At 45.0% G+C, this 22,398-nt stretch overlaps 1 protein-coding gene across 6 annotated transcripts in view; it reads left to right on the plus strand.

Moving 5' to 3' along the window:
- Nucleotides 1–16,003, plus strand: part of ELP3 (elongator acetyltransferase complex subunit 3) — a 100,310-nt gene extending 84,307 nt beyond the window's left edge. For all 6 annotated transcript variants that reach the window (XM_063816976.1, XM_001165532.6, XM_009455087.5 and 3 more), the window contains one exon: nucleotides 14,506–16,003. In XM_063816976.1, coding sequence (XP_063673046.1) covers nucleotides 14,506–14,582 — 77 coding nt within the window. In that variant the 3' untranslated portion in view covers nucleotides 14,583–16,003. The remainder of the gene's footprint in view (nucleotides 1–14,505) is intronic.
- Nucleotides 16,004–22,398: the final 6,395 nt, after the last annotated feature.

Raw genomic sequence — 22,398 nt, forward strand, 5'->3', positions numbered from 1 at the left:
TTCTTGAATGTATAGATTCATGTCTTTCAACAAATTTGGGAAGTATTCAGCCATTTCTTTAAACATTTTTTTCTACCCTTTATGTCTCTCATCTCCCTCTGAGACTCCAGCAATGCATATATTGGTATGCTTGATGGTATCCCCCATGTCTTTTATTTTTCTACATTTTTTCTTTCTGCTCCTCAGACTAGATAAATTCAGTTGCATTATCTTAAAGTCCACTGATTCTGTCTGCTGCCTCCTCTTAACTGCCATTGAACACCTCTAGTGAATTTTTTATTTTTACTATCATACATCTCTGTGCCAGAATTTCTATTTTTTAATATAATTCCTGTCTATTGACATTCCTTTTTGATAGTATCCCCTTGATATCCTTTCTTTGTCCATGGTTTCTTGTAACTCCTTAGGCATATTTAATACAGTTGATTTAATGTCTTTGAGTAGTAATCCCAATGTCTGAATTTCCTCAGGAATAATTTCTGTTGAATTCTTTTTTCCTGTGAATGAGCCATTCTTCCCTGTTCTTTGTATGCTTTACAATTTTATATTGAACTACTGAGAACTACACAATTAGTATAATGTGGTAACTCTGGAAATCATTCTTCTCTTTCTGAGGAGTTGCTTTTGAGGTCTAATCATGCATTTGTCTAGTGACTTTTTTTTTTTTTTTTGGTGGGGGGGAGTCAGTCTTGCTCTGTTACCCAAGCTGGAGTACAGTGGCATGATCTCGGCTCACTGCAACCTCCACCTCCTGGGTTCAAGCTATTCTCCTGCCTCAGCCTCCCTAGTAGCTAGGATTACAGGCATGTGCCACCATGCCTGGCTAATTTTTTTGTATTTTTATTAGAGACGGGGTTTCACCTTGTTGGCCAAGCTAGTCTCAAACTTCTGACCTCAAGTGATCCACCTGCCTTGGCCTCCCAAAGTGCTAGGATTACAGGCATGAGCCACTGCACCCGGCCCTGTCTAGTGACTTTTCCAAACTATTTTTGCAAAGTCTGAGTGTTCTTCATCGTGTGTGTAGTCACTGAAATTTCTGTTCTTATCTCTATGATCAGCCTGTGACCTGAGAGGGATTTTTCTTAAATGTCTGGTTCAAAAAAAGAAAAAAGGATGTGTATCTCTTCAAATCTTTTGATACACTCCACGAAGGAAGTGAGATGGGGTCAAAACAAAGACAAGTGTCTGCACTGGTCCTTCCAGGAACCTCCAAAGTGAACATAATACACAGCCCTACATTTTTGGAGGACTAGGTCCTTATTGCCCACTCCAGTTCCAGCCAGCTGCTCCAGGAAAATAAGTTACCATTCCTGTGGCTACGGTGGAGCTAAGGAATGGGGGATGGTTGGTGGCTTAAGCATGCTGTTCCCTGAGTGAAGTTTTACAGCCTCTCCCTCATCAGACACTCCCCTAGTCGCTGTAAGTATCTTACCAAGTTCCAGCATTCCAAAATAGTTGGTTCCAATTATTTTTTTTCCAGCGTAATCGTCGTTTTAGCAGAAGGATGAATCTCTGAAAATTCCTACCTTGCCATTTTCCCTCTTGAAGTCTGTATTTAAAGAGACTATAAATAGAAGGGGTCCCTCTTCCTACCAGGTTATAAGATGGTACAGTCTAACTTCTGCAGAGACACACTAATGATTTTTGACATGAGTAAAGAAGTGAGAATGATGTGTGACATAGCAAACATCCTGCACTGATAGAAACAGACCCTCTATTTTTGAATCAGTTGATTGTGGGCCATCCTATGTCACATCATAGGCCAGACTCCCTGAAAGAAAAAAACTCTCTAAGAGCTGTAAGATAACCCACCAGCATCACCCAACTGTAAGTTACCATGGTAGTATCTATTTAGATTCTGTATACCTCCTTTGTAAATTACCTATTTTTATTCTTTGTTCTTATCTTGGTAGCCTTTTCAAAATGTGTAGAAGAACCTTTAGGCTGCTGGGTAGGAGACTCTCTTGAGGTACTCTGTATTTCCACAGTGATGGAGAATAATGTGTACTGTGTTAGTTGCAATAACCAGTTTGAAGAACTAAGATTATACATGGGTAACCTTTGTATGATTTTTTTTTTAATAGAATGGGGAAAAAAATTCTGAAAGGTTTAGGGTCGTATAGTTAATTGGTTCATTTTCAAACATTCAGGATAAAAACCTTTTCCCAACTTTCATATCAGTGTACACTGTTGAAGAGTAAAATATTGCCATCCTGGCAGGAGATCAATGAGAAACAATAAAGTCTCATTTCAATAGCAAGTGAATGAAACTAATGAATATATTTCCTTGTGTTAATGTTGGTAGATACATCAAGTAGGCAATAGTTGATTAATTGAACCCAAAAGCAATTAAAACAGTTTAATTTTTTATTTCACTGATTTCTTTTAATTAAACAATCATAAATCATCTGAATGTTTTGCATCTAATCAAAACAGAAATTTGAGCTTTAAAGGATAGATTTACAAGTTTGGCTGTGAGAATGTGATGTGGGCTCAATTTTAATTCTGTCTAAGAACACATTACTAGCAGTGAAGGGTGGCCTACGTCCTAACAAGTAAGCATCAAAGAACAAGAATGCACCTGTAATAGCTAATTCATTTTCCTGCTTCAGACATGAAAACATTTAAATTATTAAGCCAAGGTTTTTCTTAAGGAATTCCAAGAGGTAAAACTCTTCAATTTCCAGGCTCCTAGTACATACTGAGCAAATACTTGATCAATTAAACTTATTTCTTCCTCTGTTACATCACATTAATAATTCCACGTTCATTCTTTGTCCAGTTGGAATCACAACCCTGGCTCACTTGTTTTTCCATAGATGTGAAGAATTGATTTCATTCCCCATTTAAGCAGTCACATAGTTGAGATTATTTAATCTTGCCTTTTTTTTCATTTTAAAAGTTTACTGGAAGCTGTAACAAATAGCAGAGTTTATAAAATGTTAAATAACACCTGTATGTCTTAGCTCACTCAGGCTGCTATAACAAAACTGGGTAATTTATAAATGAGAAATTTCTCATAGTTCTAGAGGCCTCATGACCTAATTGTCACCCAAAGACCTTACCTCTTAATACTATTGCATTGGGGATTAAGTTTCAACATACGAATTTTGTGGGGGATACACATTCAGACCATCGCACTCTCTAACCCCCACTTATGTCAATAACCAGCATCCAAGAAGTGTCTCTGTTGGCCCTTCCCTCTTCCTTCCCAGTGTCCTAACTTTTTTGGTATTTTCTTCATAAGTATGTATCCCTTAACTACATGGTCTAGTTTTGTTGTTGCATATTTTTGTTCTGGTTACTTTTGCTCAACATTACTGTAAGATTGAGTCAACGTTGTAGTAGCTGTATTTCATTCCTTTTCATTGATATATGGGATTCCATTATGCTGATAGTTCACGATTTATCCGTCTTAACTCTTGCTGGGTTTCCAGGTTAGAGTTATGAATATTCTTGTGTATGTATTTTGGGACACATAAGGACATATTTCTGTAGAATGTACACCTAAGAGTGCAATTGCTGGGTTGTAGAGAGTACATAGATTTAGCTGAGGATTCTGCCAAGTGGCTTTCTAAAGTGCTTCTACAATTTTTCACTACTACAGGAAATGTATGAGTTTTAGTTGTTCCATTCTGATGAATATGAGTGGCATTTCTTTGTGGTTTTAATTTGCGTTCCCTGATAACTGATGATTTTGACTACCTTTTCATGTGTTTACTGGCCATTTGGAGATCCTCTTTCTGAAGTTGCTGTGTGCACATGTGTGTGTGAGTTTTTCTAAAATCCACAAGATATCATTATTATGTACAGTTAGTATTCATTTAGATTTACTGATAAAATTGACCCTTAAACAACACAGGTCCACTTATACTCGGATTTCTTTCAACCACACACAGATTGAAAACAGTGTTTGTGGGTTGTGAAACCTGCGTATACAGAAGGCTGACTTTTCATAGACGCAGCTTCTGCAGGGCCAACTGCAACACTTGAGTGTGTGCAGATTTTGGTATATAAGGGTGGTCCTGGAACCAACCCCCCCACATATAACAAGGGCAACTGTATATTTACCACTTCTTTGCTCTTCTATCTTTGCTATATCTTTAAAGTATTTTCTTCATTTTCATTGACATGTAGGACTCCATGATGTACTACAGTTTATCTGTTTTACTGTTGATGGATATTTCGGTAGTTTGCACACATTGTTTTCTTTATACCTTTAGTTGGTAGCAAGTTGTTCCAGTTTGGGTTGTATACAAATGTCTTTATTTTGCATTATTATTAAAGCAGTGGTCCCCAACCTTTTTGGCACCAGGGACTGGTTTTGTGGAAGACAATTTTTCCACAGATAGTAAGGGGGTTGGGGTGATGGTTTCAGGATTCAAGTGCGTTACATTTATTGTGCACTTTATTCCTATTATTACATTGTAATATATAATGAAATAATTATATGAATCAGTGGGAGCTCCAAGCTTATTTTCCTGCAACTCAGCAGTCCCATCTGGGGATGATGGGAGGCAGTGACAGATCATCAGGCATTAGATTCTTATAAGGAGCACACAACCTAGGTCCCTTGCATGCGTAGTTCACAATAGGATTTGTGCTCCTTTGAGAATCTAATGCCACTGCTGACCTGACGGGAGGTGGTTACTGCTCCTCAGGCAGTAATGTGAGCAATGGGGAGTGGCTGTAAATGCTGTGTGGCCTGGGGGTTGGGGACCCTTGTCTTGTCTTCACTAGGTATAGAATTCTGGGTTTGCAGGTATTTTCTTTCAGTACACTGTATCTATCTTCCCCTTATTTCCTGGCTTTTAATGTTGCAGGTAAGAAATCAGCTGTCTGTCTTTGAGGATATTCCCTCAGGCTACTTCTGTGGTTTTTTAGAAAATATATTATTTTTATTCTTTCAGACTGTCTTGGTTTTTCTCTAGTTTTACTAGGATATTTCTAGGTTCTAGGTATGGATTTCCCGTTTGGGCTTCCTTAGGCTTCTTTAATCAGTGAACTGGTTTTTAAAATCAGTTCTGTGTGATTTGCAGCCTCTAACACATGCATATTGACTCTATCCCATTCTCCCTCACCTCTCTTCCTACGACTCCAGTTAAACATATTTTAGACATATTTATTGTATCCACTGTGTCTAATACCCTCTTCCCCACCAACGTTGCTTTGTTGTCCAAAATTTCTTCTGACTTAATCTTTCAGGTTACTAATTTAGCTGTGTCTGATCTGCTAGACCCATCCATTGATGCATTGGTCCCACACTTTAACATTTCCTAAATTTCTGGTATCTTTTTCCATTCTGTAATGTCATCTTTTAATGTTTCCAGTTGTTTTCAGACATTGAACATAGTAAGCATACCTGTTTGCAGTCTGTGTCAAGTGATGTCACATCTGGAGTCTCTGCTGTTTCTTGTCATGTCCTGTCTTAAAGTGTACCTCATCATTTTTTATCATTTGCTGAGCATTTTATATGAGAATTTGCTTTCAGGAATACTTCAAGACCTAGGTGATGCTAGCTTCCTCCAAGGAAGACCTGTTTCCTTTAGCCAGGCATCTCAGAGTCGTAGTTGTCTAGGACCAAGGCTGTGGTTTATCTAGAAGATTCCTATCCCCACCACACCAATCCCTCCTCCCAATTCAGAGCCTTTCAGAATACAATCCAGAAGGGGGTGCTATGCTTGGGTCCCTGTCTGTGCCAGGCTCTGAATTCAGACCCATGTTCCATCGCCTTGAGCCTCCTCAAGGTATGGAAGCAACTCTGCCTCTCAGTTGCTTCCACACCTCCTAAACAGGGCACTGGGGGAGTGTTATGACTGCTTCTCTGCTTCTGGTGGCCGCAAGACACTGCCCCCACGCCCCCAGTATCTCACATGCCCTTCCTAGATCAAACACCCTGAGACACAAACACTTCTACTCCCCTCTGGAAACTCACATTTTCTCCTTATTATTGGCCTGAGAGCTAAGAGCTCTTAACAGTCTCTGATACTTTCCTAGCAGAAACATTTTCAATTTTGTCTAATATTTTCATTTTCTTTGGCTGGAGGGTTATTCTTAATTTTGTCTGCCATAATCAAGCCTGAAGTCATCTGTTCACTAAGCTTAAATACTCGCGACTCTTCTGCCCTGCCTCTAGCTTCCATCATTGAACCTTCTTTGTTGTTTTCCTCCAAACTCTGTATTGTAGTGCTTGTCATTTTAGAAATGGTGACTGCAATTTATCAAGTTGTTACTGAAAAGTATCCCCCTTCCCATTCTCACATTTGTAAGCTGAATCTGTTTACAAAGTTTATTATTGCCTGTTATCAGACCCTTTTCTGTGATTTATTCTTCAGTTTCTTACTAAGCCATATTGTTAACAATGGAAATAGCCACCATGTTTGTTTCATCTAATGAGTTATCAAAGGACATTGAAAAACTGGACACAGATACAGGAGGTGAGGTGATCAAGACAAATGGCAAGTTCTTTCTTTACCAGAAAAGAAGGGATGTGCTTTCCCACGAAGACTAGAGGTGCAAGACCAGAGTCAGGGGAGTTGGGTGGGCCTACCCCATCACATAGGTGCCAGGTGCATTAGAAACACTCTGGGCCATGGGGTCAGGCAGGCTGGGTCTCAGTTACTGTTCTGCTTCCCTATAGTGTGGCCTTGAGTTATGACCCATTCTGAAACTCATCTTTCTCCTAGGACAATAATTGCAATCTTGTTACATTTTAAATAAATTAGTGCATGGAGAGGCTTTAGCAATCCAGTGCCTGGCAGGTATTTAAATCTCCCTCTAAGTTTATAGTCACTTAGCTATCAAGTGGTTTTCTTTGTTTGTTTGTTTGTTTTGAGATGGAGTTAGAATCACAAGCTAGGTAGCACTTAGGTTCATTTCCTGCTCTTGATTTGTGATTTATTTTCCCTTTTAGAGGAAAGGTATACTTATTTTTAGTGTCCAAAGGCTTTACTCTGGTATTGCATTTATCCCCTTAGAACAGAAGGCTGCAGTAACTTGGAGGAACAAAGAGTTGGTTTTCAATGAACTCAGGTACCACACAGACTGGCTTACTCTATCTCCCCACTCTTTCCCCTACAATTTCTCTCTAAAATAGAATCACAGCAGAATTTAAGTAAACATCTAGGTTTGCGGCCGGGCACAGTGGCTACACCTGTAATCCCAGCACGTTGGGAGGCTGAGGCACATGGATTGCCTGAGGTCAGGAGTTCGAGACCAGCCTGGCCAACATGTTGAAACCCTGTCTCCACTAAAAATACAAAAAATTAGCTGGGTGTGGTGGCATGCACCTGTAATCCCAGGTACTCTGGAGGCTGAGGCAGGAGAATCGTTTGAAGCTGGGCGGCAGAGGTTGCAGTGAGCCGAGATCACGCCATTGCACTCCAGCCTGGGTGACAAGAGAGAGACTTCGTCTCAAAAACAAACAAAAAAAACCACATCTGGGTTTGTTCTCCACCCACCCCCCCTTTTTTTTTGGCCTTTGGTTAGTCTAAGGTTGTGTGATTTGATTTCCCATTTTTACTAAAGAGCATTGAGCAGCCCAGGATGAGCGTGCTCCTGCAGCCAGAGGCCCAGGCTCCGGCATATGCATTGCCTGTGATTTTCCCCCTTTCCCGAATCCTTTGAGTTAGCAGATTAAGCCACGTGGTGCGTATCTTTTGGAGAGGGACATGGAATCAAAGCAGAGGATTTCTTTCTCATCATGAGGGGCTTGAGGACATTTGGTTCAGAAAAGGATCAGAGAGATGCTGTACCTCTGGGTCTCCTCCGGGTTGGAGATTCACAGGGAGGCCAGGGGCTCTTGGCAGCCAGCCTTGGAGCAGTAGCCAGAGGTCATCCTTGGGAAGGGGGCTTTCCCACTGAGTGCTGAATAACTCTACTCCTCTCGGCCCATCCCAGAGCAAGCAGTGTCCTCTGCCTTTAATGTAACCCCTTTCCATGGGTCTATCTATAATTGATCTAAAGTGTGTGCAGTGGAAGTCATTTTAATAACTTACATATAGTAAAGCTCATGTACAAATAAACAGGCTTGTTTTCTTCTCCCCAAAGGGGTGGATGTCCTGGGGCAGAGGCAGAGGGGAGGCCACCACAGAAGCTGTTCACTCTAGGCACTTTGCAAGGTATTCTTTTTTCACCTAACTCATCATCATTGCTGGTTGAATGGGGAAGATAAAATATTTTTCCTGCCTACAGAGTAGGGAAAAGGTCATGTAGGAAAGCTCAGGGTGTAGATGAGTGAACTTGGGAGGATAAAACAAAGCCAGTGTTTGGACTCCCCCAACTCCTGCCGTTCTTTCTTGAGAGAGTCTCGCTGTGTCCCCCAGGCTGGAGTGCAGTGGCACGATCTCAGCTCACTGCAACCTCTGCCTCCTGGGTTCAAGCAAGTCTCACGCCTCAGCCTCACGAGTAGCTGGGATTACAGGCACTCACCACCACACCCAGCTAATTTTTTGCATTTTTAGTAGAGACAGGGTTTTGCCATGTTGCCCAGGCTGGTCTCGAACTCCTGAGCTCAGGTGATCTACCCTCCTCAGCCTCCCAAAGTGCTACAAAACAAAGCCTGCATTTGGACTCTCCCCACTCCTGCTGTTCTTAATGCTGGCTCTGTAGCAGGGCACCCTGAGGCCGCTGCGTGGAGTGAGTTCCTGCACATTCCCCATCCCAGGGATTTGGCAGAACCCCACGCAGGCCATCGGGTGGAGCACTTGGTTCCTTGTACAGCCTGTGGGCGCCTCTCCTCTGGCGGAGGCAGAGCAGTTAGGCTGAGGGCTCGGAGACGGTCCAGGCAGCCTGCATGTCAGTCCAGGAGGGTGGCTGACGTCAGCTCTGAAGGATGATTGCTTTTTCTTGGCTGGCTAACAAAAGGAAAGTTACTATGACAGAGGACTTTCTGGGAGCCCTGCTGAGCATGGAGAGGGGATCAGAGCAGAGCAAGGCCCTCACCCAGCCTTGGTGGCTAAGTGCAGGGGTAATGCCTTTCCCAACCTGTTCTGCAGGTTGTAGAAATAGGAGGAAATTTTTCTTTCAAAAAACAAGGGGCAGAAAGAAATTTAGCTCTTTAAGTGAGCAGAGGTTAGAGTCCAGACTGACTAGAGGTGAAGTTCCCTTCCCTGGATGCCAGCACTTCTCAGAGGACCTGGAGACAGTGTTCCATCTTAGGGCTGAGCTCGCCATCTCAGGCCTGCTGCGTCTTATTGAAAATAAGGACAAGAACTTCAATATACAGCTTTCCTCCAAAAGGCCCATCGTGAGGCCTGAGTGCCCCTGCCCAAGGTGGTAATCGTTTCTAGGGCACACCCCCTGTAGAAAGGAAAAAGTAGAAGGCCCAAGGAGCCTGTAGCTCCGTGGGAATCATGATGAGAAATGCTTAGATGTACCCCAGTAAAGCAGCTCTTTTAACCAGCATGCTTAAGAAATCAGGGCACTCTTGATTGTTGAACTTTCTGGTTATCCAAGGACTGTCCACTCCTGTGTTAGATGTAAGGAACTCTTCTCTCTCACCTCTGCAGCCATTTATGGTAGACAAATATAGGTTGATGCATATTTTTGGAAGTAAAGCACTTTGACCAACAATTACACATCTTCCGTCTTAAAATTAGGCCATCATTTTCATTTGACAGAGGACATATAAAATAGCAAAACTAAACATGTCTCCAGGAACTGAGCTGAGCAGAACCAAAAGGAAATGTTAGAGATGTTTTCTAAGTTCACGTGAGTAGAAAGCTCGAAACTCAGAAGTCTCCTGGGTGGAAGGCGGAGGTTGCAGTGAGCCAAGACCATGCCATTGCACTCCAGCCTGGGTGACAAGAGCAAAACTCCATCTCAAAAAAAAAAAAAAGAGAGAGATCTCCTGGGTGAATTGTCCCTGCTAAAGCTGAGTGATGGGTGCAGGGAGGTTCAGTGCACTGTCTTCTGCACTTTTGTGTGTTTGACATTCTCCAAGATACATTGTTTTAAGTCCATGGAAAACAGTATCTGTTTTGTAAAAGTAAAATAGAAACATAAAAAGCCAGAAGTATTTCTGAAAGATTTGGGGCAGTTTTTGTTAGATAGAGATAATAATGTAAGTCAGGAAGCTGCCTCTTAATCTCTCAGCTAACAAGGTAGGAAATTTGTACCTAGGTTAAGAAGTCGTCCTGCCCTTCAGCTCTTGTACATTGAATCATTCCATTACCCAACACCCAACATAGAGCCAATTTTTTTTTCAAATACATCCTCCGGGAACACATTTCTTTGTATATACACAACATAAGAATAGCTGAACAGCATATGAGAGATCTGCAAACATTTATTGCATCTTGATTATATGCCAGACACTGATGATAGAAGCCATTGACTTTAAAGAGCTGACATCCTAGGGAGGGAGACAGACCTGCGCAGTGTGATTACTAAAACAATGGAACTCTAATTAAGGCACACAGCCAGCCTGGAGAGAGAGTGCTGTGAATTCTGGCTTCTTTGTAGATAGGGGAAGTATCTGCACAGGTCTCCTGGTGGGGGATGAGTGGGAGGGTGGCTGGGAGTGCCTTTGCAGACAGAATGGGCGGCTGCTGAGGGAAGCGCCCAGAGGCAGTGGCTGAGCCCGCATGGTGATGCCCAGGCTGGTTTGCTGATCCTGGACCTAGTCAACTGTGCCAGGAACTAAAGTTGAAGGGTCTGGGCAGGAAAGACTTTGTGGATCAGGCTAAGGAATTTGAACTTTATCTTGGGACACATCATTAGTGATTCTAAGCAGGAGAGCAGTGTGTTCAGAATTACTCCGAATTCTGATTTTAAATAGTGGCTTGACCTCATTTGTTTTTCTCTTCCTGTCCTCAAGCTTCCTTGTCAGTTATGATACTTTTAGTTAACAAGTAACAGAAAACTCAGCTCAGTGACTTATACCCAACATGGATGAACCTTGAAGACATTGTGCTAAGTGAAATAAGCCAGTTATAAAAGGACAAATATTGCATGATTCCACTTACATGTGGTATCTACAGGAGTCAAATTCATGGAGACAGAAAGTAGAATGGGGGTTGTCAGGGGCTGGGAGAGGGGGAGTAAGTAGGGTTGGTGTTTAGTGGGTACAGAGTTTCAGCTTTACAAGATAAAGGGTTCTGGAGATGGATGGTGGTGATAGTTGTACCACAGCGTGAATGTATTTAGCAACACCGAGCTGTATACTTAAAAGCAAAAATATCCTCAAAATGGCTTAAACCAAATGGAAAATATTTCATAAGAAATATATAGAGAAGCTTTGGGACTGATTAATTCAGGGTTCGGCAATTTCAAAAAGGAGCCAGGTGGCTCTGCCTTCTCACTCTTCATCACCGCTTCAGCCCCTTGGAAGACAACTGCCCCCGTCCGAAATTACCTTGCAAAGCAACATCCAAGAAAAGAGACTGTCCCTAAGTCCATTTTCGATTGCTTATAACAGGATACCTGAAAGGGAATTTATTTATTACAGTTTTGGAGGCTGAAAAGTCCAAGGTCAAAGGGCTGGATCTAGTGAGGGCCTTCTTGCAGGTGGGGACTTTCTGTGGAGTCCTGTGGTGGCACAGGATAGCACATGGCATCACACAGTGGCAGGGCTGCATGTGCCAGCTCAGGACCCTGTTCCTCTTCTTGTAAAACCACTAGAACTCATTATCCTGTTAGTCCATGAATAGATTAATCCTTTCATGAGGGCAGAGCCCTCACACTCTAGTCACCTCTTCATAGCCCCACCTCTCAGTAATAGGGATTAAGTTTCAACATGAGTTTCAGAGGAGACAAATACCTAACCCATAGCACTCCCTGTGTCTCTTTAAGAACAACAAAAGCTTCCAAAATCAGAGTCTTCAGCATCTTGGCTTGAATGTCTAGCAGCCATTCCACATGCAGCCTGACCGGAGCCCCACTCCTGATTCCTCTTGCAAGCTCTTCCCACCATCTCCTCACTCCCAGGCAGTGGTGGCTCCTGTTTCTCCAGACTCTTCCTTTACTCAGGCTAAATACCCTGGAGTCGCCTTGGCTCCCGTCACACCCCACATCCGTTGGCAGATTCTTTTCGCTCTGCCTTCCACATATGCCCAGGCTCTGGGTACTTTTCACCACTGTGACTCAGCCCGAGCCACCACCATCTCCCACCTGGATTACTGTCATCGCTTCCTACCTGGTCTCCCTATTTCTGCCCTTGGTCACATATCCATTCAGTGAGCAAATATTTACCATGTACCTCACATGTGACAGGCATCACTCTGGGTACTGGCAGCTCTACAGTGAATAAAACAAAACCCCTGCCCTCCTGGAGCCTTCATTCTGTTCTCAAAACAGCTGTCAGATCATGTCCCTCCTTTGACCAGCATCCTCTCATTCTTCCATCTCACTCAGAATAAAAGCCAGATTCCTTAGGAGACCTGCATGATGGTGCCTCCTTGTTCCTTGAGTAAGTTGAGTGCACGCCCGTCTCAGGACTTTCACATTTGTTTTTCCTGCTCCCTAGAATCCTGTCCCCCCCATGTAGCCTCAGGCCTTTCTCTTTCATTTTATTCAAGTCTCTTGATTTGGAATTTGACAGAAAGATGGGAATGAGTTGCCCTGAACAACTGGCAGTGGAGTGGCCATTTACAAAGAGGGAGCTTCCTGCGGAGGGAGCTTGGGGGGCAGGTTACCAGGAGTTGGGTTTTTGACCTGCTACACCTGCCATGCAATTTAGACATTCAGGTGGGTCATGCAGCACCTGTGGACGAATCTGAGGCTCAAGGAGAGCTCTGAGTGACAGATTTAGGGGTTGCCAGTGTATACATAGGTTTACGCTCAGTGTCACAGGAAGCGCGTGCACAGAAGAGCTGCATATTGCAGTGATTTCAGTTAGGGATACGAGGAGGAAGCAGCAAAGGAGACTAAGGAAGGGCAGCCAGCGAGCTAGAGGAGAATCAGGAGATGCACTTCTCCAAAGCCCAGTGCAGGGACGTGCAGAGAGGGAGGGAAGGACGGAGGGAGTGCCTGCGGCAGGTGCTGCTGATCGCTCTCCCCGCCCAGCCTCAGCTGTCTCACTCCCAGGCACAGACAGCCGGGCTGTTTGAGGAATGCGTCCAATATGCAGGGGTAATGGACCTTTAGTACCAACTTCAACTAGTTCATGTTCCTTGAATGTTGAGACATCATAAAAAATATAATTTGGTCTCTGTTCCTGGTTCCTGACATAGAGCTCCTAAAACCCTTGTAATTTTCTGAGCTGCAGGGGTTCAAGGGGCATCTTCTGTTCTAACCTGGTGACTCTTGGTGGGCTCCTGGGTGGGGACCTGTCACCAGAAAAATGAAGCCATGAGGAGAGGGTTGAACCTTCAGCCCCACCCTCCATCCTCCGGGGAGGGAAGGGGGCTGGAAATGGAGTTAGTAATTGATCATACCTACACAATGAAACTCCATAAAAATCCCTAAAAGATGGGGTTGAGAGAACTTTTCATTTTGGCAAACACATCCACTTGCCGGGAGCATGGTGCACCCCAACGCGGTGGGGACAAACACTCCTGTGCTCGGGACCCTCCCAGACCTCACCCAGTGTGCCTCTTCACCTGGCTGTTCACTTGTGTCTTTTATCATATCCTGCAATAAACTGGTAAACGTAAGTAAATGTTTCCCTGAGCTCTGTGAGCCATTATGACAAATTATCAAATCTGAGGAGGGGCTTGTAGGAACCCTCCATTTGTAGCCAAGTTGGACAGCAGTTGTAGGCAACCTGCAGCCCCTCTGCTCGCAATTGGTGTCTGAAGTTGGGGGCAGTCTCTGGACTGAGCTCAGAACTGGGGGGCCTTGCGCTCATCAGAGTAGGTAGGGTCCAAACTGAGTTAAATTGTAGAACACCCAGTTGGTGTCAGCAGAGAACTGGACAGTTGCTTGGTATGGAAAACCTACACTTCTCTTCACAAACCACACTTCATGAGCCAGGGCCATCCCAGCAAAGCTGCCTCTTTGACACCAACTAATGAGGAAAACACTTTTTCCTGTTAAGCCTTGTATACTTCAACACTTCTGACAGTAGCCACAAGTGTACCTTCGCTACTGGGGCTGAGTGGAGATCCCATTTTTCCCCCCACTCTTCTCTCTTTAAAACTTCTGGGAAACCGTCTATCGTTTGGCCTCATCTGGAGCATAGGCAGCTCAGACAGTAAATCCACCTCTTCTCGTTCACCTGTAGCACCTAAGGTAGTGCTTGGTGTTGCCAGTAGGATAGTGAATACGCAGGCTCCGACACACGGGTGCACACGTTTGCTGTTGCCTGTGAGTGTGTGTGTCACATACCCTGAGCTTGAGTTAAAAATCAGGGAAAGAGACTTACTTCTCTCCACTTAGCAGTTTCTATATTTTAATGCAGCCTGAATTCAAAGTAATAATGTTCCAAACTTTTTAAGCTGAGATTTTATGTGGGAGAGAATTTGGTCTCTGGGTGGGAGAGGGTGTAAGGCTGAGGGAAGCACATGCCGACTTTTGAGAATTGCTAAAGTGAACGCTCCTTTTTTAACTTCGATTTTTCTGCAGGGGTCGGCACCAGGAATTATTATAGAAAGATCGGCTACAGATTACAAGGCCCGTACATGGTGAAGATGCTGAAATAATGGCCACACCAGTCCACCCTTCTGCAGTATCCTCCCTGGCAGAGCACGGAGAATCAGGATTTCTTAAATACTCAACAGAGAGGCTGAGCAGAGCAAATGGGGGGCTTCACCCTCATCCCGCAGCTGCAGAGACTGGAAACTGCCTTCAAGGCCACGGCTGGTCATCTGCAGACCACACCCCAGATCCGCCCTCTCCTGCGTGCACCCAAAAAAATCACTTGCGTTTTTGAGGCTTAAATCATCTATCCAGTTTCTACATTTTGCATGAGGCCTGCAGGTGGCCTATTTTGACTCAGACGGTGACAAAAGCAAATTAACTCATTTGGACACCATAACTCATGCAATAAAACTGATTGTCATTCGAGGAGCAAACTTAGGAGTAGTTTATTTATATACCCTAGGGACAGAAAGTCAGGTTGAAACAGGAAAACCACCAGACTCTAATCTCAGCCCTTTAACGACATACACATTGGAGCGCAAGTTAGGAAAATGAGCTTTTGTTTTCATGGAAATCATTCTGATTACAGTGCTGATGTTTAGAAATAGCAGTGTGACTGGGAAAGAGGAATTGCAGTTGTGGGGGTGTGAGCCTGGCAGCAGCCAGCCAGCAGCCTCTCCCAGGCGGGAGTCTACCATCCGAGACGGCGATGACAAAGAGCTTCATTCCACATTCTTTGTTATCTCTACTTCCCACCCTCTTGGCAACTACAGAGCAGTGTGGGCAGCCCCAAGTGTGGTCCCCAGCGAGCGTTTGGCTTTCCTGTTTGTCTATCCTGAGCGGGTGGAGTCTGAGGTTGTGTGCCCCTAAATCAAGATTTGCTTCCACAGAAGCCATTACTTGCAATTTTTTTTTTTTCCTGAGAAAGTCTCGCTGTGTCACCCAGGCTGGAGTGCAGTGGCGCAATCTCACTGCATCCTCCGCCTCCCAGGTTCAAGCGATTCTCCCGCCTCAGCCTCCTGAGTAGCTGGGATTACAGGCACCCGCCGCTGCTAATTTTTGTATTTTTAGTAGAGATGGGGGTTTCACCATATTGGTCAGGCTGGTCTCGAACTCCTGACCTCAGGTGATCAACCCACCTTGGCCTCCCTAAATGCCGGGATTACAGGCATGAGCCACCGCTCCCAGCCTTTGATTTTTTAAGGTGGATTTTGGTTGTTATAAATGGAGAAAGGTAAGAGTTCAAGTTCAACCCGTGTGTGAAAGCAAAACAATGGAAAACAGGATTGGCTTCTTCAAAGGCTCCTCTTGTAGAACTGCCTCTTTGAAATTTCGAGGTAATCTACTTTGGAGACTGCCTGGAGAGGGTCAGTTCCTAAGTTAAAAGCATCGCTTAACCTTGGCTCCTGTGGCATTTTACAAAGGTTTAAAGGAATTGATTCCTCTGAAAGGGCCTGAAAATAAAAAGTCTTTAACATACAAAGAAGAGTCATGTGGTTTTCTTTCTCTCCCTGTAAATGCAGTGACATTTGCCACAAATGTGCAGGTTTCAGTTTCCAACCTATGGCACTGTTCATTTCCTCCCGGGTGCTGTTTGCCATTTCATTAAACTGCTATGAGGCAAATGGCAGTGGCTTTGTTATGGGCTCGCTGTGGAACCACCACAGCTTTCCATGAGTGTCGTTTAGGGACTTAGCTACTTCTCAATTATGCTTTTTTACCCTATAAAAATAAAACAATAAAGCATACTCCCGCTGGTTGTCAGAGCTGTGTTGCTGGAGACAGAACCAGCTGCACAGCCCTGGAGCACAAAGTCTCTGGGCCTCAACCTTCTCATCTGTCCTAGGTGCCCAGATGGATCCACACACATAAAAGGGCTTTTGTGAAATGGTAAAAAGGCCTGCACGTGGAAAGTTCACTTCAAAAGATGACAATTTAGGGAATTTGAAACAAAATGACAGGAACTTGCACCTTTCTGATGGCTGTCAGCTATTATTGAATCCTGGTTTTATCTCAGGATTCACAAGAATCCCTCTTTCTAGCTCATCCCTGGCCTTCCATGCCGTATCTTGTGGCCTGTGCAAAACGGCAGCAGTTGGGGAGCTTCCCCCGGGTGTCAGAGCTCCCGCCTCCCTCTGCCACCAGAAGCTTCCGCTTCTCTTGTGACTGCCAGGGCTCATTCCGGCACGGATGGTGCTTGGCACCTCCACTGTCCGGCTGGTCTGTCTGCTCCAAGGCCTGTGGGGCCACCTCATAAGAAAGCTCAGTTGGGCACGATTCTGCTGGCCTCAGTGTGAAACCATCACAGCTGCAGGCTGATCCCATCTGAATGGAAGGACTCCTTAGCAACCACCTCCAATCTAGAAAGCTCTGCTTTTAGCTCAACTTCTGGCTACATCACCTGAAGTTTTTTTTTTTTTCTTTTTTTAATTCAAGTCATATCAAAAACAGACTGAAATAAATTTGAAGAGAAAATGAGATTTTTAAAATACATTATCACCAAATGAAAGGGCCTGGTAAAACTCATTGTTCCTCCCATTTGGGAACAAGCAAACCGCTTTTCCATTTTCCATCTCTGCAGACCCTAAAGTACTGCAAAGACAACTCAAAAACCAACTCCTGTTCCCCTAAAACGTCTTTCAGATTGCAAATTTTCATTGCCAATGGGGTTTTGGCTTTTTTGTTTTCAAGATTATCACATTGAAAACAGAAAATCCTGCTCCTAAAGAACTCACAGACCCCTGAGTTTACCAAAAAAAAAAGCACAAGATCTGGAATCTGAAAACCTGGTTTCCTCATTAACCATGAAGCTTTGAGCAAGGCCCCTCCCCATTTTGAGCTACCATTTCCCTATTTGTAAACACGTGTCTCTCGGGGCAAGCATAGGAATCAGATGTGGCATTTGAGAGACACTGCATAAACCAGGACATATACCAATAGTTGTTGCTGCCCCCACTGAAGTGGCTTCACTGCTGATGTGTGACCTTGGGCAAGTCAACCCTGCAAAGTTTCTTCATCTGTAAGATGGGAGTGAGGACTACAGAAGCCCATGTATGCAGGGTTCTTAGAACAGGAAGCATATTATAGACACACTAGCTTTGATTACTAATATCTAGCAAGTGCAATCGTCGGCCCATTTTTTTCTTCAATGAGGGAGCTTCTCTGCTGACAATAGAATTTCTGATTCTTTGCTACAATCTAAGTTTTTCTAGAAGCCCATGTCAGAAGAATAGTATCTCTAATGCTCCAAGACCCTATTCTCCTCCTCTGGTCTATTTTATTCACACAAGTCTAGGGTTGCACATTGTCAAATCCATTCCTTGAGGGCCAAGATCCTAGCTGAGATTGCAACAGCAAAAAGCATTTTGAAATACCACTGTCACTGGAGTGGCTTCCTGGAAAGTTGTCCAGTAGCAGCACGCATTGCCGATCCCAGTGTGAGCTGGTGGCTGTGTCCGCCTAGGGAGTCTGGCAGCCATTTGTGGCAGGGGTTGGGATGGGGAGGGGACACCTTTCTATATATTGGAGTTGTGTACACCAGTAATACATTTGTGTTTCATTCTGTGAAGGCATTTCCAAAAATGATGTTTCAAGAAACTGATTTTAATGTAGACAAATCCATGCCTGTGAAAAAGTTGCCACTAGGCTGCTTTTCTCTATCCTGCCTTCACTGCCGTCACCCAGATGTGCAGCTTTATCTCCTTTGTCTCTACACACCTAATTCCCCTCTTGTCCACCTGGAAAATGTCTCATCATTCAGGGGAACAAACGACTATTTGTTGAGCCTCCACCAGGCCCTGGACTCTGCCTCAGGTCCTTCACCTTCCTCATCTTGGGATATCCCCGCAGCCCCCGCCGTCCTCAAGGTCAATAAGGTAAGGTGAATAGTCTCCACTACTTTTTTTTTTTTTATGAAACAGGATCTCACTCTGTTGTCCAGGCTGGAGTGCAGTGGCAGTCATGGCTCACTGTAGCCGTGCAAACTCCCAGGCTCAAGCACTCCTCCCACCTCAGTCTCCCGAGTAGCTGGGACTACAAGCATGCACTACACTCAGCTAATTTTTTGACTTTTTTATAGAGGCGGGAGGGGTCTCGTTGTGTTGCCCAGGCTGGTCTTGAACTCCTGGACTCAAGCGATCCTCCTGCCTCAGCCTCCCAAAGTGCTGGGATTACAGGCATGAGCCACCGCGTCTGACCTTTCCTCCATTACGTAAGTAAAGAAGGCAGGCTGGTGTCTTCACCTCTGAGCCTGGCATCACAGGAAGCCACTGTGGCACCCAGGTGCAGTCACAGTGCCATTCCCCAAATGTCTGGGGATTGCGTATACTATAGTCTGAATAGGACCCCGGAGTGGCCCAGTGCAGTGGCCCTGGTCTCAGTCATTAAATGCTAAGATGCAAGCTTCGAGACCGAGTCAGTGATTCAGCCCTTCCCACCCCACCCGGCCCCACTCTTCCTCTTTTAGAGGAAAGCGTTTCCAGTCAGCTTATGTTAGATGCTAACAGACCGAGCCTGTGCCTTCAGATGTGGATTTCACCCTCATGGCAGCCTGTGAGAGAAGCCCTATTATCAGCATCCCAGTAGTTCCAACTGGCAGGAGAGGAAGTGGATGATTTCCTCAAGAGAGAATGCAAAGTACAGAAAGAGCCTGCTCTTTTCATTTAAATGAAAATAGCGCTTGGGGGCTCTGAAAATTATATATGCTCATTATAACAAATGGAAATGAGACAGAAAAGCACAAAATAACCTGAAATCCCACCGTCAGTGCCAGCCGTGGTTAACATTGTGATGAATGTCCTTCCAGCCACCTCTCTCTATACACACACACACACACAATCGGCTTTACATAGAAGAGTCATATTGTACATGTTGCTTCTTTTTTACTCTACAAGATGTAAAGTAAGCATCTTTCCATTTCAATATGGATTTACTTGATGGTTTTTTTGTTTGTCTTTTGTTTTTGTTTTTTTTTTTGCTTTTGAGACACAGTCTCACTGTCTCCCAGGCTGGCGTGCAGTGGTACTATCTTGGCTCACTGCAGCCTCCAACTTTTCGGCTCATATGATCCTCCTGCCTCAGCCTCCCAAGTAGCTGGAACTAGAGGTACGCACCATCACGCCCAGCTAATTTATTTTTTTGTAGAGCCGAGGTCTCCCTGTGTTGCCCATGCTGGTCTCGAACCCCTGGCTCAAGCTACTCTATCCTTTGCAGTGACTACCTAGTGGTCCCCTGTCTGTAGGTGCACGGGGGGATTTCAGCAGGCCTTTCTAATCTCACACTCTCATCATCACAATACCTAGAATCAGATGTGAAGCACAGATCTGTTGGCTCAATACCAAGATGTACTTCTTTAATTTCTTTTCTACAATCACTCATTCATGGCCGGCCCCCTTTGTTCCCCCCGCCCCCCGCCTCTTTGGTTGTCCCGCCACCAAGCCTTTCAGTCCTTCACTCATACTGGGGAAGGCCTCCCTGGCTAGCGCATGCCCTTTCTTATCCAGAGGGCAGCAGCACATTCAATCATGAACAAGTCCCATCACACAAAATGTCAAGATGCCTGCTCACTGGAAGGCACTGGTGCATGACACCCTTTACTGAGGTGAGAGGTGACTGTACTTTATCTTTTTTCCCCTGATGTAAGGGACTGCGCCAAGTCAGATCCCTGCACCAGCTGCAGACACTCGTCATCTTGTCTGCAAGGCTAGAAAATGTGACCACCAGGGAGACTTGATGGTACCTGCTGTCAACATCAGGGCAGGCAGCAGAGGGCTCTCAGTGCTTGGACTGCCCAAGAAAGAATGGCGGATCGTCCAGATGCCTGGGGACCAGGCTTGCTTCTGCCTCTGTCCAGCTCTGCAGGGACAGGGAATGGGTCACCACATGTCTAGGGTGCTGAGGCAGCAAGCAAAGGATCACCTGCATCTACTGAAGGAAAGAAAGTACAGGAACATTTTGGCAAGAGGAAGAAAGGGAAGTAATGCGCTGAGCAGTCATGCCTGGTATTGCCCCATGATGGTCCTCGGAGGGAGGAATTAAGGTCCTCGTTTTACAAATGAGAAACTCAGGCTCAAAACAGCTCAGTAAATTAACCAAGGCCACAGAGCTAGTCAGAGAAATGAGTGTGAAGACAACAAACTGGCCCAATACAGTGGCCCACGCCTGTAATCCCAGCACTTTGAGAGGCTGAGGTGGGAAAATCCTTGGAGCTCAAGAGTTCGAGACCAGCCTGGGCAACATAGTGATACCCATTCTCTATAAAAAATTAGCCAGGTGTAGTCGTACACACCTACATTTCTACCTACTACAGAGGCTGAGGCAGGAGGATCGCTTGAGCCCAGGAGTTGGAGGCTGCAGTGAGCCATGGTTGTGCCACTGTACTCCAGCCTGGGTGAGAGCAAGACCCTGTCTCAAAACACACACACACACACACAAAACAAATTGACATTTGCAAACTTGCAAAGATTCATACTTATGAGCAGTGGTTCCTCTAGAATTTCTAAAACAAAGTTTCTGGCTGGCAGTTGGGTTGGAGAAGGGTTTATCTTGAAGCTACGTGGCCTGGCAGACATCGTTTGCCCCCATCACCTGCTCCAAGCCACTTCTTGGCACAACAACTGCCAATGGGCTCTTGAAAGACCTCTTAATTAAAATACACAGACAACAGATACATCCAAATAAAAAACTGGTGAATAGGGACAATATGGAAAGAACGAACTAGTAGCAAGAAATCAATCTGCTTAAATAGAAAATTGGAACTAAGTAACTCTGGGAGTGACTGTTACAGAAAAAAATGGAAGTGTCTGGGTTAAAATGGAGGATGGAACACGCACATCTAGTATTGCTTCCACCTGGAGCCAGATGTGTGCATTCCATCCTCCCTTTTAACTAATGTTAAAGAGAGGTGAGGGCCTAGCACAGTGACTCACGGTGACTCCCCACACTTGGGGAAGCCAGAGTGGGAGAATTGCTTGAGCCCAGGAGTTTGAGACCAGCCTGGGCAACATAGCAAGACCCTATCTCTACAAAAAATTTTTAAAAATCAGCCAGGTGTGAACCCTGATGGCACACACCTGTAGTCCCAGTGATTTGGGAGAGGTTGAGGCAGGGGGACCACTGGAGCCCAGAAGTTTGAGGCTGCAGTGAGCTATGATTGAGCTGCTACATTCCAACCTGGGTGATAAAGTGAGACCTGTCACAAAAAAAAAAAAAAAAAAGACTAAGTTTGCCTGATGCTTACAGATATGGAAAAAGAGACAAGTGAGCCACGCAGGAGAGGAAGCCAGAATGGGCTGTCTAGGGTTTGTCCAAAAGGGCTTCATAGAGGGGCAGAGAGGTCCCAGCCAAGAGGTCCCAGTACAGAGAAACTGAAAGTCCCCTCTCACCCCACATCCCTAGGGCTGCAGAGGAGTAAGTGGCCAAGACTACAGATGGGAGCAGCCTCCTTCCCCACTCAACCCCGTGGGGACCCAGAGGACACAGAGCCAGTGTAGGCTTATAAGGCCCCTGCCTCCCTTATTTCACCTCTGTCCCCAGCACCCCAGCCCTTCCTCCTCCAGGAAATGGGGAGGAAGTGCTGGCGCCCCTGTGGCAGGTCCTCCCTGGAAGAATGGAAGTCCCACCCTGGAAACGTGGATGTCATATGGCATAGGCCGTTCTCATTGTTGAACTGAGATCATGTTGAGAGGCTCAGAGAGAAGGAAGGACACCTGTTACCTAAGACAAATCATAAAGGTCAGAGGAGGCTGAAGTTTTCATCCCAGGGCTGGGGAAACAAAATAATAGTTGACCTTTGAGAACCTCCCATCAGCTGGGCTTGTTCAAATAACAGCAACATTCTGATTGTGTTCCCAGCTCAGTCTGTTCAATTAGCAGGCACAT

This window comes from Pan troglodytes, chromosome 7 (assembly GCF_028858775.2).
Source record: "Pan troglodytes isolate AG18354 chromosome 7, NHGRI_mPanTro3-v2.0_pri, whole genome shotgun sequence".
In the NCBI taxonomy this organism is placed as follows: Eukaryota; Metazoa; Chordata; class Mammalia; order Primates; family Hominidae; genus Pan; species Pan troglodytes.